The 14,292-nt window shown below is 47.8% G+C and overlaps 1 protein-coding gene across 3 annotated transcripts in view; it reads left to right on the top strand.

The window, feature by feature from the left end:
• Positions 1-14,292, top strand: part of PEX14 (peroxisomal biogenesis factor 14) — a 136,540-nt gene that overhangs the window by 11,097 nt on the left and 111,151 nt on the right. For 2 of the 3 annotated variants that reach the window (XM_011234996.3, XM_034671190.1), the window contains exons 2-3: positions 2,743-2,937; positions 4,406-4,453. In XM_011234996.3, the coding sequence (XP_011233298.1) occupies positions 2,776-2,937; positions 4,406-4,453 (210 nt within the window). In that variant the 5' untranslated portion in view covers positions 2,743-2,775. The remainder of the gene's footprint in view (positions 1-2,742; positions 2,938-4,405; positions 4,454-14,292) is intronic. The other variant, XM_002927432.4, reaches the window with a different exon arrangement.

Raw genomic sequence — 14,292 nt, forward strand, 5'->3', positions numbered from 1 at the left:
TTACTATTAGTATTATTTTTAAAGTCAAGACCACCCTGTCAGAATTTCTAGGATCAAGGTGAAATTTAATTTGTAGAGATTTGTCTCAAGCCAGAAAATAGATTTGACCACTTAAGAGGGGTTGATGCAGGGGTAGGTGTTTGAGAAGTGTTGGGCTTTCGTAAAAGCTGGGTTAGTGAGCCTGACAGACCTGCACGTGCTGGGGTGGAGCTTCTGACAGGCAGTTGTCTGCTCAGACCTTTGCCCTTCTTTGAAGTGACACCTAGAGCTGCCTGTGAAAGATGGGAGTCTGTGCTTCCCCTCAGCATGAGGGGGCAGAATGGTCAGCATTTTCCAAGGGGTCCTCTTGGTGTTTGGATGGAACAGTTCTTCATTGCATGCAGTCCTGGACATAGAGCCTCCCAGGCCTCTGCCTTCTAAATGCCAGTGAGAGATTCCCTGGTCATTGTGACAGCAGAACCCCCCCCCCCGACATTTTCAGATGCCCCTCTGGGGTGTGTGCGTGGGGGGTGATTCTGCTCTGGGGTTGAGAACCATTGGACCACAACACTGCGCTGGGGAGTAGGCCAGGTTTGTGTTAAGTTGTAGAGGAAATGTCCCAGGGACGGACACGTGTCCTGCTGTGGTCCTCTGCTTGCTTCTTTTGTGTGTTTGTATATGAAGTGATTGCTTTGTTTTAGTTTTTTTTAGTTAAAAAAAGCTTAAGATCATATTTATTGGGTACTGGTGATATTTTAAGTGCCGAAGATCAGCCTTCAGTAAGATGGTAAAGTGCCTACCTTTAAGGAGCTTAAAATCTAGTGGGGATAGAGAGGTGATAAACTAGTTATCAAATGAAGAATTTCAGATTGTATTATCAAGGAAATCAGTGTGGAGCGTAGTAAGGATGAAGGCTGTTTTGGTCATCAAGAAACCATTTTCTGAAGAACACTGAGATGAGAAATGGGGCATGGTCCATTCTAGACTGCAGGTCTTCCAAAATGAGCTGGAGAATCATCTAGAATATAATCAGTGTTGGGCAATTCCCAGACTGGTGAGAGGCCCTCTGTGAGCTCACTGATCCGGCCTGACAGGCCTCAGTAGTCCTGTGAGTTCAAACAGGGTGCGGGAAAATGTTGCACCTCTTAGCAGCCCTGAGGCTGGGCTTGGAGTCCTGGCTTTGGTGTGCTGATGAAGGCTCTGGAAGACTTCAAGAGTCTGGAGAGTGTCACTGTTCAGATTCCTTGATCGGGGTATGCCACACATGTGGGTTCTTAAACGCTTTGAATGTCCCTGGAAGAATCTATAAGGAGCCAGCGTCAGTGGTGGGTCCCCCAAGGAAGAGGGGAGTGTTGGAATGAGAGAGAAGCTTTCTTTTTAAAAATTTTAGTATGTGTATTTTTAAAACAGAGAGTTCACTTCTGTGGCTCACAGTTTAAAAAGATACAAAAGGGTATATGGTGAAAGAGACTTCTTAGTCCATCCGTTTCTCTCCACTTCCACTACAGTGCAGTAGTATACTGTTTTCCCTCTGGCAAATACTAGCTATTCAAGAGATGAACTAATCTTTTTTTTTTAGATTTTATTTATTTATTTGACAGAGATAGAGACAGCCAGCGAGAGAGGGAACACAAGCAGGGGGAGAGGGAGAGGAAGAAGCAGGCTCATAGCGGAAGAGCCTGATGTGGGGCTCGATCCCACAACGCCTGGATTACGCCCTGAGCCGAAGGCAGATGCTTAACGACTGAGCCACCCAGGCGCCCCAGAGATGAACTAATCTTAAGGGAAGTTCCTTGGTGATAATGATTCACAGTGGTTAGTTGTATTTCAGGAAGAGGAAAACTTTGGGTTAAGTCAGAATGAGGCTTCGTAAATATTAAAGCTGTTTGAGTTTTGTTGAGTCAAATAGCCCACATTATTATTTGCGGGGTAGCATTAAGAGTGTCGCTTAATGAAATGTGGTCTAGACAAAACTCGATGATTTTAAGTAGAATGCTTCAAATCCCTTCAGTCCCAGGTACTGGCTGAGTCATTACGGGCACATTATTTAACCTCCTTTGCCTCAGTTTCTCCTCAGCAATAATTTCAGACATTTATTGTAGAGCTAAATGAAGAAAGAGGTAAATAAATGTTAGCATTTTGTATTTGCCAAGTGGAGTGGAGGAAGCCCTCAGGAAGATAATGAACTTGAATCTATAATCCATTCAGTTGAGTAAGAACCATGTTTTATTCTTTGTTGCCTTTCCTTCATTCAGCAAATATCTGTGGAAGGCCTAACGGTGCCTGACACTGTCCTCAGCCCCGGGGCTGCAGTAAGAAGCACACAGTTTCTGCCCCTGCGGAGTTCCTAATCTGGTGAGGGACACAGACCTCAGTCAGATAATCATACAAGTCAAGCTGCGGTTCTGCTCAGTCCTTGAAAGAGAGGTGGATGGTGTTAGCGTGTAGTAGGGAGAGTTCAGCCTGTCTTGGATGTCGAAGAAGAAATGCTTCCCCAAGGAAGTGACGTACCTGAAATCTGAAGGATGTGTTAAACTGTCAGAGGTGCGGGCAGGGCGTAGCATGTGCGAAGGCCTGGGTGTCTGGTGGGCAGAGCTGGGCAGCGTGGTGTCACACACACCTGAACTGCAGCCAGTGGACGTGAGGCCTTATGGCTATGTTGAGAGGGTTTTCTGTATTAGAGCCGTTGTTATAGTGGTTTGCCGGGGGCGTGGGGGGGTGAGATCTGATTATTACCGTTTTGAAATGACGGTCTGTTTGCAGTGTGGAAAATGAATTAGAAGAGAGCCAGCATGGATGTGGGTGAACCAGTGTGAAGGCTCTTGGCAGTGGTCCAGGGAGGAGATTTTGGAAGCTTTGACCCAAGTGATGGTAGTCGAAGTGGAGAGAAGTGGATGGACTGATTCCATGGATATTTACAAAGGAATGTTGGCAGGACTTGATAATTTGTTAACTCTGGTGAGTGGGGGAGAAAGAGCCGTCCAGAACGGTCCTTTGGACTCTGGTTTGTATATTTTGGTGGAGGGTTGTGCCATTCTCGCAGATAGGGGAACACTGGAAGAGGATACGTGTGGCAGAGGGAGGAACTTGTTGAGTCCAGAGGAGGCTGGAAGGCCGCTGGATGGAGAACTCTGAGGTGGGGCCTGGGCTAGAGATCTAAGTGCGGGAGGTTACCCCTGCTTCCCCTTACCGCTGCCTGCTGGGAGCCTCAGGAGGGAGGGGGATGGTAGGGGGAAGGGAGGCAGGGAACACGTGCTCAGATTCCCTGAGACTTTCCACTTGGTTTCATGCAGGCTGACCTCATTCTGGGACTTTGGATGAGGGGACAGAGTCTTTCTCCCAGCAGAGTTCTTGTCACTGTGCTGTGTGCCAGCCGTGCAGGGGCAATGGCGTATGAGGAGATCTTTGGGGACCCTCTGTGGACTGGACTCTTTCCTCTCCCACCTTCTTTGTTCCCCGCACCAGAGGCCTGGCACTTGCCATCTGAACGAGCTGGGAGCAGTACCGAGGCTGGAAGCTGGCTCCTGAGACCCACAGATTAGCTGCACTTGTCTGGATATTATCTGTAGATAATTGGAAATTGGCTTGAACATCAGTAACAGTAAACTAATCATAACTTTCAAACTGTTTGTTCTGTTCTTTTGGAGATTTGTGAGTTTCCTCTGAGTCTGTCTGTCTCTGTCTCTCCCTTTCTCTTGAATTTGGGCAGATCATCAGCCAAGGGTTGAAGGCAAAAGTGAGATCCAGACAGAGGAGAGGGTAACAGAGTGGAGCCAGGCGAGGGGGCCACAGGCTCCCTGCCTGCCAGTTGGTCTTTCGACCTCTCACTGGCTTGTTTACACAACAGATTCAAGCTTCCTTACCACTGGGGGTTGGTGTCCTCCGTGACAGGTGATAAATAGGAACCAGTGTCCATAGTTTCTTTGCTTCCGGGCTCCAAGTAGATGCCCAGAGACAATCCAGAGTGTGGGCACCTGGGGCCCCCTTGTGGCTGGATCTGGTTCTCCACTTGGGCTCTGCTTTTCCGGGGTCAGTCAGTCCGTGGGAAGATGGCAAAAGGGAAGTTTTGCTCTCACATGAAGCCTTTCCTCTGGACTTTGCTATTCCTGCTATTGTGATGGTCCCCAGCCGTTGCTGCTCAGCTGCTGATCTCGGGCCATCCTAAGCCAAACCTAGCCTTCTCCTTGAGGTGCTGTGGCAGTGAACCCAGAAGCAGTCTCTTCACGTTCACTGGCAAATTCAGACTCCACGGGTGGGCTGCTTCTTACAGGCAGCCTACCATGGAACATTCTGCAGTCTGAGAAGCTGGTGAGAAATAGGAGGAATAGGTGTTGGTGTGTGTTGCTTGAGAATGGGGTGTCTTTGGTTTTTTGATGTCCATTGGGTGGCACTGTGATCTTATTTTTGTTTCTGTTTTTCTTTGCAGCCAAGCTCTACTCCAGGAAGTGAAAATGTGGTGCCTCGAGAGCCTCTGGTAAGTACCCAAGATATATAGTATCATTTTCTAATCATGAAAATACTGTGAGTGTGGGGAACCCTAGGACCCTGTAGTTTTGCATCATTAGTGTCTTTTCGAAAGGAGGTGCTGTGTGGAGACTTAGTGACCTTCGACTTCTGACTTCTTTTCTGGCATGCAGGGGTTAGTGGGCTCCCTCCTTAGTAAAGCCTGGTCTTTTCTGGAACAGAAAGCATCTAGCTCAGGGCGTGATGCAGCGCTTTGTTTGTTGCTGATCAGTAGTAATCAGTGGGATGCCTGAACCCTTTGGAGGTGGGCTTGGGATGAGGTTGCTACTTGATTTGTCTGAAATAGCCTTTTTGCCCTTCAGGGCGAGAGCGCTGTCAGGTGGCCTTTGAGGAACAGGTAAGGCAGGGAGTTCTGTTTTTGCCTGGTCTGTAATGTGTGCCGCTCGCTACCAACATTATCTGCTCACGGTATTGACGGGGAAACGGCCTCCTGAGCACTGAAGGCAACTTTCTTCACGAAGTGCTTTTGCTTTGGTGGTCGGAGCCCCAGTCCCTGCCAGCACCCCCCCACTTTCATCCTAGCTTGCGTTGCAGGGCCTGCCACAAATCCTGTTGGTTGGGTAGCAAGACCTGTTCTGCACTAACCAGGTAAGGTTTACGGAGGGCCAGCTTTCAGAGCTTTGTCTTTGTTTGGATGGTGATAACGAGCTCAGAGGTTGCACCGCCCAGCTTTGGTTTCCCAGGCCTGGTTTTCTTGCTTCTCCTCCAGCAGTAGTGGGAGGAGGTGATGTGAGGTCCTTAGCTGGCATGAACAGGCCTGAATTCTAGCCCGTACTCAGGCTTTCCAAGGCAGAAGGTGAGTTGGATTTGGCTGAGGCTGAACGACCAGGGTGACGCAAGCCCTGTTGGGGCTGTTTCAGGGAAGCGAGGTTGTCTTCTGTGACACTCGCTGTTACCAAGTGTTACCAAGTCCGGCTCCCTTCCCACCACGCCCCACAGTGGCTTCATTTCACTCTTGGTATTGCCCGGGTTTATCCTGGAGGTCAGGGTGGTGGGAAAGCCAGAGGCTTCAGAAGGGCTTTGCTTTGCCAGGCCCTTAGCTAGGGAGCTGGAGTGTTCCCCTGGGGCCGTCAGTGCCCCAGGGCTGGAGTTGTGCTTGGTTTTGGACTAAAGTCCAAATCGAAGGCTGTAGTCCTCTGCAGCCCTTTACCTCATCGGTCTCCTTTTACATTTTTATCTACTGACTTAACTTCTGATCCCCGGCAGAGCTGGCTGGGCCTTCTTTTGCAGCATGATTGGCTAAACTCTTGGGGGTTCTTTCTAGCAGCGAGCCCTAAGCAACAGCAGCCTGGCTGATTTCTGGGCGTTTGGAGCCCTGCAGCCCCTTTGCTCCGCGAACGTTTCTGGATGCTGCTCTTCTCCTGCTGTCCTCTGCATCTGCTTGTTGTTTGGTTGTATTTTCATTTCTTTCTTTTCTGGGAGGCCCCGAGCAGTCTTCAAACCCTAGTAGCCTGTGATCGTCCAGAGTTCAGACTCATTCTCTCCAGGCCAACTCTACAATTACCTTATATTTAATTAATATTTTTTCCCCTCTTTACGTACTTGCTACATAATTGCTCAGAGGAAAGAAAACACATAGCAGCAATTTATATATATATATAAAAAAACAATAATTAAAAAAAACCCCCAAAATAAACTCCCATCTCATTTGGTCTGATCCTATGAGTTGGGTAATTAGGGCCCTATTAAAAGGTGGACCCTTTCTCCTTCCCTTCTTTTTTTTTTTAATATTAATTTTTTTATATTAAACTCCCACAGTCTCTCAGTCATGGCCTTATTGCTTTTGGCCAACCATTCGCAGCAGCCTGATTAAATGAGGGCACCAGCCGAGTTGTATGGTCTTGTGTGAGCTACTTCTCTCTCTTGAGAGCAGTGGTGGGAGGGTGCCAGGCAGCAGGGCCCCCCAAGCACTAGCGAGGACTCGTGGCGGGTCAGGGTATAGGACTTTGAGCGGGCAGTAGGCTGGATGAGAGTCACAGGGTGCTGGCGAAGGGATGGAGTGGTATCCCCCACCCACAGAAAGCCCACAGCCCTCGGTCCAAGGCCCCCTACCCTAGGGGAGTTTTCCCAGGCATGTGCATTAGCCGTCTCTTGGATGCTTAGGAGGAACAGACAATCAAAGAATAAAATTAAGCCTTCTTCTTAAGTAATTTATGCATTTTATTGGGGAAGAAAAGGCATTTGTACACATGAAACAATTAGCAGACAGCACAAGACCATATATAATTTTAGCAAACAGTACAAAATCGCATATAATTTGGTGCAGAATTGCCTGGCTGGGAGTATAAGAGCCCTCATTATTCGGAGAAGGAAGAGCTCTGCCTGGGGTATACTTAGGGATTTTTTTTTGTGAAACTTGAAGCGAGGTGTTGAGGAATAGGATTTTCCAGTGTTGGGGGAACACCCTGCTAAGTTGCTTTTGTTTTTGTTTTTAACTGAGAGCATATTTTCCCTAAAATTGTTTTGTGGAAGCTGCCTATTCTTTACACTGAAAGGCCTAAGCATGGGATACTGAAGGCATATCTTATTCCTGGTCTCCCGAACCAGGTGATCACTTCGGAGTAATTTTTCCCTTTATTAGAGAAGTGAGTTCTGACAAAAGAGGCTCCATAGAGTGGTCAGTACAATGCAGATGGCATGGACGGGTGATATTTGGGGGTTCACATTAGTTTTCTGCTTTATCTCCTAGAGCAGGAGGGCCTGATTTTCGTTTCTGCCGTCTCCGGACCAGAAAAACGGTCTTGTGATTTGGTGGCGAGGAGCATTATCTTGTAGTCTTGAGATGACACACTGGTGTCTTTAGTCACCCCCTTGTCTGGGTTCCACCCACATAATGACTGCATGTTACCTTCTCTTGCCCCTCAGTCCTCCCTACCATGAAAAAACCACCCCGGCAACCCTAGCCTTATTAGTGAGATCGTTGCTCTATAATGTTGTAATGCCCTCAGGGCTGGAGATTGGTGAACAGACCGGTCTTGATAAATGCTGTAAACTCCCAGTTGAAATTCCCTTATTATTGATGATAAAACTCTGCCAAAGTTAAAATGGCCGATTGCTTTTTCTTCTTCCTTAGTTTCGTCTCTGAGCTTTGCCTCCTGGGGCAAGGAGTTTTGACAGACTAGCCTCCAGCTTCCCTGCCCATCCTCCCCACCATGACCTGTTGAAAACCTTCTGTAAATTCTCTCAGACCTCAGTTTTCTGGTCCCCTGTGTGGGCATGTTCTCGGCCCTGGGCCGGGTCCTCGCACAGGATCAAGCCCCACCTGGCCGATGGGTCTTTAAATGGGCAGACAGTTGTTTGCCTGTCCTGCTGGGATTTAGAAACTAGGGTTAAGTAACCGGCTGAGAGTCCTTTTAGTCATCTGAGTTGAGGTTATTTGAAGTGAGCAATAAATAAGGTTTCGTTTGCACCGTGATCACTGGTTTCAACACAGGTTCCTCAGTATCCAGCAATACTGCAGGCCACCTGTTTTATACAGGCTTACGCATTTGGGTGAAACTAGCATTTTGGCTTTTTGCCCTTTGACACCAAGTTCTTCCTAATGGATGAGTCTTCTGCCAGTTCTTTCTTCCTCTGACTTAACAGGTATAGTTTTTTGGTTCTGTTTTGGTTTTTATCCTTTCCCTGCATCCCTCCACCCCAATACTCCCAAACTATGATGAATTTATTTTTATAAAATATGATGGTCATTTCTACTTTATCACCTTCCCTAGGATTAATCTTTTTTAGTAGGCTGAATTATTAAAAATAAGGATGCTCTCTACTCACAGAGCCAGGCCATGTCTCAGCTTTGCCCTCTAAGTACAGAAGTATCCCGTGGCCTCTGGTTTCTCCCTGAGGCTGACGGAATCTTGCCCAGGGTGGGGGTGTCCTGCATCGTGGATCTGATCTTAATCCTTCTTGGGGAGCTCATCTACCTTATGCCTGGGTCACTGAAGATTTTCTCTTTGGTTTTTAAGTCAGTTAACCAGAGGCCAGTAATCAAAAGGCCATTAATATCTTCATGAATTCAGGGAGTTAGTCTGTGAGCTCTTCTTTAAGAATACCTGTGGCTAGTTGCCGGTCTCCTAAAGACCTTGTGTGAGTGTATTCCTGACACTCACCCTGTATTTGTGTCTTTAGTGGCTAGCATACTTTGGTCGTACTTGCTGGCAAGCTCACCGGGGACAGGTGCTTCTTGTGTTTTGTCCCCACCAAAAATCTCTGAAGGATGACATTCACATGCTCAACCCATTTCTTTGTGTACAGCATGTGCATATGTGTGTACGTATATGTACGTGTATAGAACATACAGTGCATATATTTCGTAAACTTCAAAGCAATTGGTGGAGAAATAAAATGGATTTTTAAAAAAAGATTTTATTTTTAAGTAATTTCTGTACCTGATGTCGGGCTCGAACTCACAACCCGAGATCAAGGGTCGCATGTTCTAGTGACTGAGCCAGCCAGGCTTCCCAAATTCATTTTAGTATCATATTCATGAATTTGTACCTATCCACAAGCACAGGGGTAATGAAACTGGCCCATTTAGAGATTTCAGAAATTGTCATTTTTTTCAGGAAAAATAAATCAATATGGCAAATCTAAAGTATTAAGCATTATTATTGTAAGAATCGGTCGTGGTCGATTCCTGTGCTGAGTTAGGTTACTCAAGTGAGCTGTAATTTCCGCTCAGGGACCCCTGTCTGGATGTGGATGAGTGGGGGTGACATCATAGGGATAACCCTAAATCTGTTCTACTTATTTTTAAAAAGCGAATCATCTGCAGATTTTAGTACTTAAACCACTACTAGCAGCACATGGCAGGGGTGAACCCCTCACAACTGCTGCTGAGAAACTTGGGACTGAAATCAAGAGTAGACGACTGAAGGGTGGGGCTGGTGGGACACCCCTCTGAGGACGCCTTGTCCTGGGAGCAGGCCTGAGGCCTGGTGCCTTTCAGATAGCAAAGGTGGTTGGCTCTCCTCCTCCCCCACTCTTATCAGTGGTGGAAATCCTTCAGTGATGAAAATGCTTCTCTTTTGACACCCTCCTTGTGGGGAGGGTGCCAGAGAGCCCCACAGGTCATGTGGGGAGGAAGCTGGTGAGAGTCCTCCGAGCTGGATGAACTGAGAAAAGCCTCATTCCGGCTCTGGGTGGCTTGTCTATGATCTCTAGGCCACTTACTGATTTTGAAATTACTGTCTCTCCCTACTTCGTCCCTCCTGTTCTGGACGAGGTTTATTGAATAGACTGGGTGGGGCCCTTTCTTTCCTCTTTCAGGTAAATGAAGAGTTTTAAGGTATCCTTTTACAAATAATTATTAGACGAATCGAAACTCTTAGGAGTAATAATTAGGGCAATGGAATTTGAAATAGTTACTCAGCTTTGTTTATACTTTGGGTTCCTGGCTTTCACAGTAAGTCTTGCTAGTTGTTATAGTTCCTGCTGTCAGAGGCCCTGACTGTCGGCTGACCAACCCGGTGAGGGTCCTGGGGACTCGGGAGCCGAGCACCTCTGCCTTGTGCAGAGCCGGGCACAGGTGGGGCGAATTCAGTCTGTAATCTCGTCACCCGCATCATTCTTCCAGAAGGCGAGGCCACGGTTGCCCCCTGTCTCCTGGAGATGGTCTCAGAGTTCTTCAGGTGCCTTTGGTCACTGCTGAGGAGGGGGGAGAGGAAGCTCTTATCTGGGCGGAGAGACGTTCAGAGGTTCTTCTTTTGCTTAAGATCAGTCATCTTATTTGAAAGACTTTTCACCTAGAAGCGTTTTTTTTTTTTTTTTAAGTGCCACCTAAAGGATGGGTATTCCCTGCGGCAAACTCCATGACTCTCCCAGGAGCCCCTGGTTTGAGAACCGCTGAATGTCATGTTGTGCCGAGGACTGCCAGGTGCCCTGCGTTTTCCAGGACGATTTCAGTTGAAATATTTTCGCGCGTTCTCAAACCGTGCAGACCAATTTGGGTTTGAAAAATACGATCTTGTAGTTAATCCCACTTCTGTGCTGTGAGAAGCCGCGGGAAGATGAAGTGGTGCTTTGCAGGAGGACGTGTTCACCGCCCTTCCTTCTTCCCTCCCAGCTCTCCTTTCTTTTATGGTTTGTAGTTATAACCAAGATTTATGCTTGTTGCTCCACAAATCTTCTCCCTGCCATTATGAGTTTGTCTGAACAGTCTAGAGATGGGGCTGACACTGAGTGATTCTTGAGGTAAATCTACCCGGGGGCACTCTCTGACACTCAGAGTCGTGGAGGAGCTGACTCATAGCCCCCAGTGGATCGGATATATTGCCCCTGTCGAGAAAAAGACGTGCTGCCACCTTTGTGACCTCTTGCCTTAGCAGTGTCCCTGGTGGCACAGGGGCCTGCTGGTGCTTACTGAGTCTGTAGGGTGGCGCTCTGGGTCACAGTCACACCCTTCACCCCGCAGTGTCTGTCAGGAGGCCTTTCTCTGTCTTTCTCCGTTGCTGTCCCTCTCCCTCCCTCTTCCTCCCTCCCTGTCTCTCTCTCTGTCTGTCCCCTGTGGCCCCAGGGCCACAGCGAGAGGGTCTTTGGGCAGGGCAGCTTTCTCCAGCCTGGTGGGGAGGAGCTGCTAACAGGATCAGCCGCAAGTTGATGGTTTGTGTCAGTGGTTTAGTTTTTCCACACTTCACTGCAGTTGGATTTTGATGGAGAAGGGGGAAAAAGAAGACAACATATATTAAACATCTTTTCTCCCCTTTCCTTATTTCTTTTTGCTTCGTCCTTTTGGCTTGTGTGTACTTTCGAGAGTTATTTCAAACCTCTTGTCACATGAAGTGGCAGCATCAGCAAATACATATTTTTTTAAAGTATCAAGAGCTCACATTAGACACACTCCTCGAAGTGACGGACCCGCTGTTACGGCACCGTGGAAGCCGCTCCAGGAGGCCCAGGGTGCTTTCAATGGGCGGCTCCTAGCCCATTACGTTCACCCCTATTCTGCAGACCAAGAGGTCATCAGCCAGTGTATTTGTTAGTGAATGCTGTAGACAGGTGAAATACAAAAGTGAACAGAGGGAGCTACAAATATAGTGTGTTTTATAAACATAAATGTGAAAAGAAGTTTCTGTGAAAGCTAAGCTTTGGTAAATGTGAATTGCAAGTAGAATGTCTTTTCAGGTGTGAGCAAGATAGTTAAACTAGGGGAAGATCATAAAAATCTGGAAGTATTCAGTACTTTGATTTGCGTTCCTAGTGTCTTTAAGTTCTCACTTTGCTTTAGAAATTGTGAAGGGTGTGTCATGGGTGGGGTTTATGCAAGAAAGACGTCTGGGAACTTCAGTCTGTGGGCCCACACTCAAAGAGAAGGTCTTGGCTCCACATCAAAAGATTAGCAAATGACTGTACGTTTATAGGTTTTAAGTTGATGTAAAATGTTTAAGGTATGTAGAGTAGGCTCCATTTTTAATGATGCCCGGCTTTAACCGATTTTTCGATTAACTGACCAATTACCAGCTCTGATGACCTAGGTCCGGAGGGCTTCTCGCGTGCATTTTGCTGGCCTCGGCGCTGGTCTCTTTATTTTTGTTAGCTTGTTTCATCCTAACGTGAAACGGGTGGGAACTACTGTTTTCCTCAGTTTACAGCGAGGAAACCAGCCCAGGGCAGTCCAGTTCCTACAGTTTGTGAGGGGCAGGACTGGGATTGAAGCCCCAGGTGTGGACAGCCAAGCCTCTCTCGTCTGGGTCACAGGCAGGGACCGCCAGAGGGGCTCTGGCTCTGGTTGGGGGCTGCCTGGTGAGCCTGCTGCCTTCGTGTGCTCCCCGGTTGGAGTCTTTTGTACGCATCTGAGCTGTTGAAAAGGCACCTATTAATTTATCACAGGTGATGTGGGCCTCCTCGTGCTGGAGGAGGCGTCTGCACCCATGTACCTCACTAATGACAGGTTAAGGGATCGAGGCGAGATAATAGGATCTTTTCATCTGCGTCCCTAGAGCTAGGTGCTGTGTCCCTGCTGGCTTCTAGGGGGCAGCAGCTGCTCGCCGTTTTACCTCCTGCGGGCGGAGGAACGCTGCCACAGCTGAGCATTTGGCTTCTGACTCCGGCTCATAGTGGTGCCGGGGCTGTGCAGGCCTTTGGGGAGTCACCGGCATCCACACAAGTAAGGAGACGGCAGGATCCAGGGTATTCCATCCTTGCTCTCTCTGCCCTGCTCGGGGAGATCCTTTATCTGCGTCCCCATCAAGGTCCATAAATCCCTCACTGTCAGAGTTAACAGCAGAGTTCACTTGCTTTGAAGATAAGAGACGCAGAGATGTCTTTAAGAGGGTAAAATCTCTTTGTCAGATCTCACTTGTTGCCATTGATAACCCACTCTAATCATGTGTAGATGTTTTGAAATTTTCGCCTGTGGGCACGTGTCTTTACTCTGTTGGGAACACGACTGTCCTGTGCTTGATTACCTGTTCTTCCTCTGGGTGCTTCCCTCCCCTTCCCTCCCCTTCTCTCCCCCACCCCAAGCTGGGTTTACAGAGGCGTGTTTTCGGTTCTAAACGACTCACTTCAGGAGCACGGTCAAGCACATTGAAGGGAGACTTTGGATTTGCCAGTTGTTTTAGACGTTGGGGCCCAAGCCTGACGCAGGGCCAGCTTGGGCCTTGTTGCAGTGAGTGACAAGCGGCCTTCCCTCCCACAGGCCCTGGCCCTCAGATCTCCCAGCTGTGTGGCTCCCTCGGGTGACTGAAAGGGGAAGGCTTGGTTGCAGGCAGAACCGGATGGTTGCAGTACACACCGAGAAGCAAATTGGCCACGACATTTCAGCCCTGGGAGGTTTATTTAGGATTAACTAAGAATTCTCAGCCCCGACTCCGCTGTGGGAGGAGCTGGTAACTGATGGCGCTGCCCGCTTGTGGGGCTTTCATCTGAGGACCCCTGAGCGCAGGGGAAGGGTGGGAGTTTCCATGCTCTGAGAGTAGCTTTCCTCAAAGACAAAGGCATGCCTCTTCACCTCACCTCCCCAGTGCTCTCTCTGTTGTCTCTCTCTGAAAAATGGCAGTTAATAGAATCTGCTAATGAACAGAAGAAATAACTAGAAATAGTGGCAAGTCGTTTGACAGTGAAGTGGTTTATAACTTCTGTTTATCAAATGGTTATAATTATTATTATTGTTATTTCTATTGGATTTTTGAAGAATTCAGCCTGGTCTCCAGAGCCCCATTGATGCAGCGTTTTATCTCTTTCTTCGTCATGTCTAGAAAATAACTTTATTCCAGTGAAATCCGGATCTGTAGTCCTCCCCCCGGACCGCCACCCCCAGATCTATTCTCTCCCCTTTCTGCTTGTCTTCCTTGGCCTCAGCGGGCTCCATCAGGTGGGGTATCCCCCGCTGACCAGCCTGGCAGAGCTAATACTGGCTGGAGGAACGCTGTGGTGTTTGTTTTTGCAGTTCCTGGATTTGGTTTAATGTACAATTGATTTTTTTAATGTATTTAATCATTTTTTTCTTACCTCATAAGGATTAACCTGCACAAACCTCATTTTATCCTAAGTGTGGCTTTGGGAGGAAGGGAGAAGAAAATTGAGTTTCTCTAGCTTATTTTATTCTTTCACTTTTTGTTTTCCGAATGGCTTTTCCTGCCGAAGCAGCTCCGTAAAATACAATGTATTTTAGTGGCCATTACTTACTCATTACTAACTGGTCTCTCCTGCTTCCCTTTGTCTGTGAACTAAATACAGGGGGCCTAAAGATAATTGGTAGCTCTATCACAGACTCGCCAATTATAGATCAACGGGGAAGACAGCCCAGTGATGGTTTGTGGCTGGCCCTGGCTGCCCACCTAGCAATGTGAGCTG

This window comes from Ailuropoda melanoleuca, chromosome 11 (assembly GCF_002007445.2).
Source record: "Ailuropoda melanoleuca isolate Jingjing chromosome 11, ASM200744v2, whole genome shotgun sequence".
Lineage (NCBI taxonomy): Eukaryota > Metazoa > Chordata > Mammalia > Carnivora > Ursidae > Ailuropoda > Ailuropoda melanoleuca.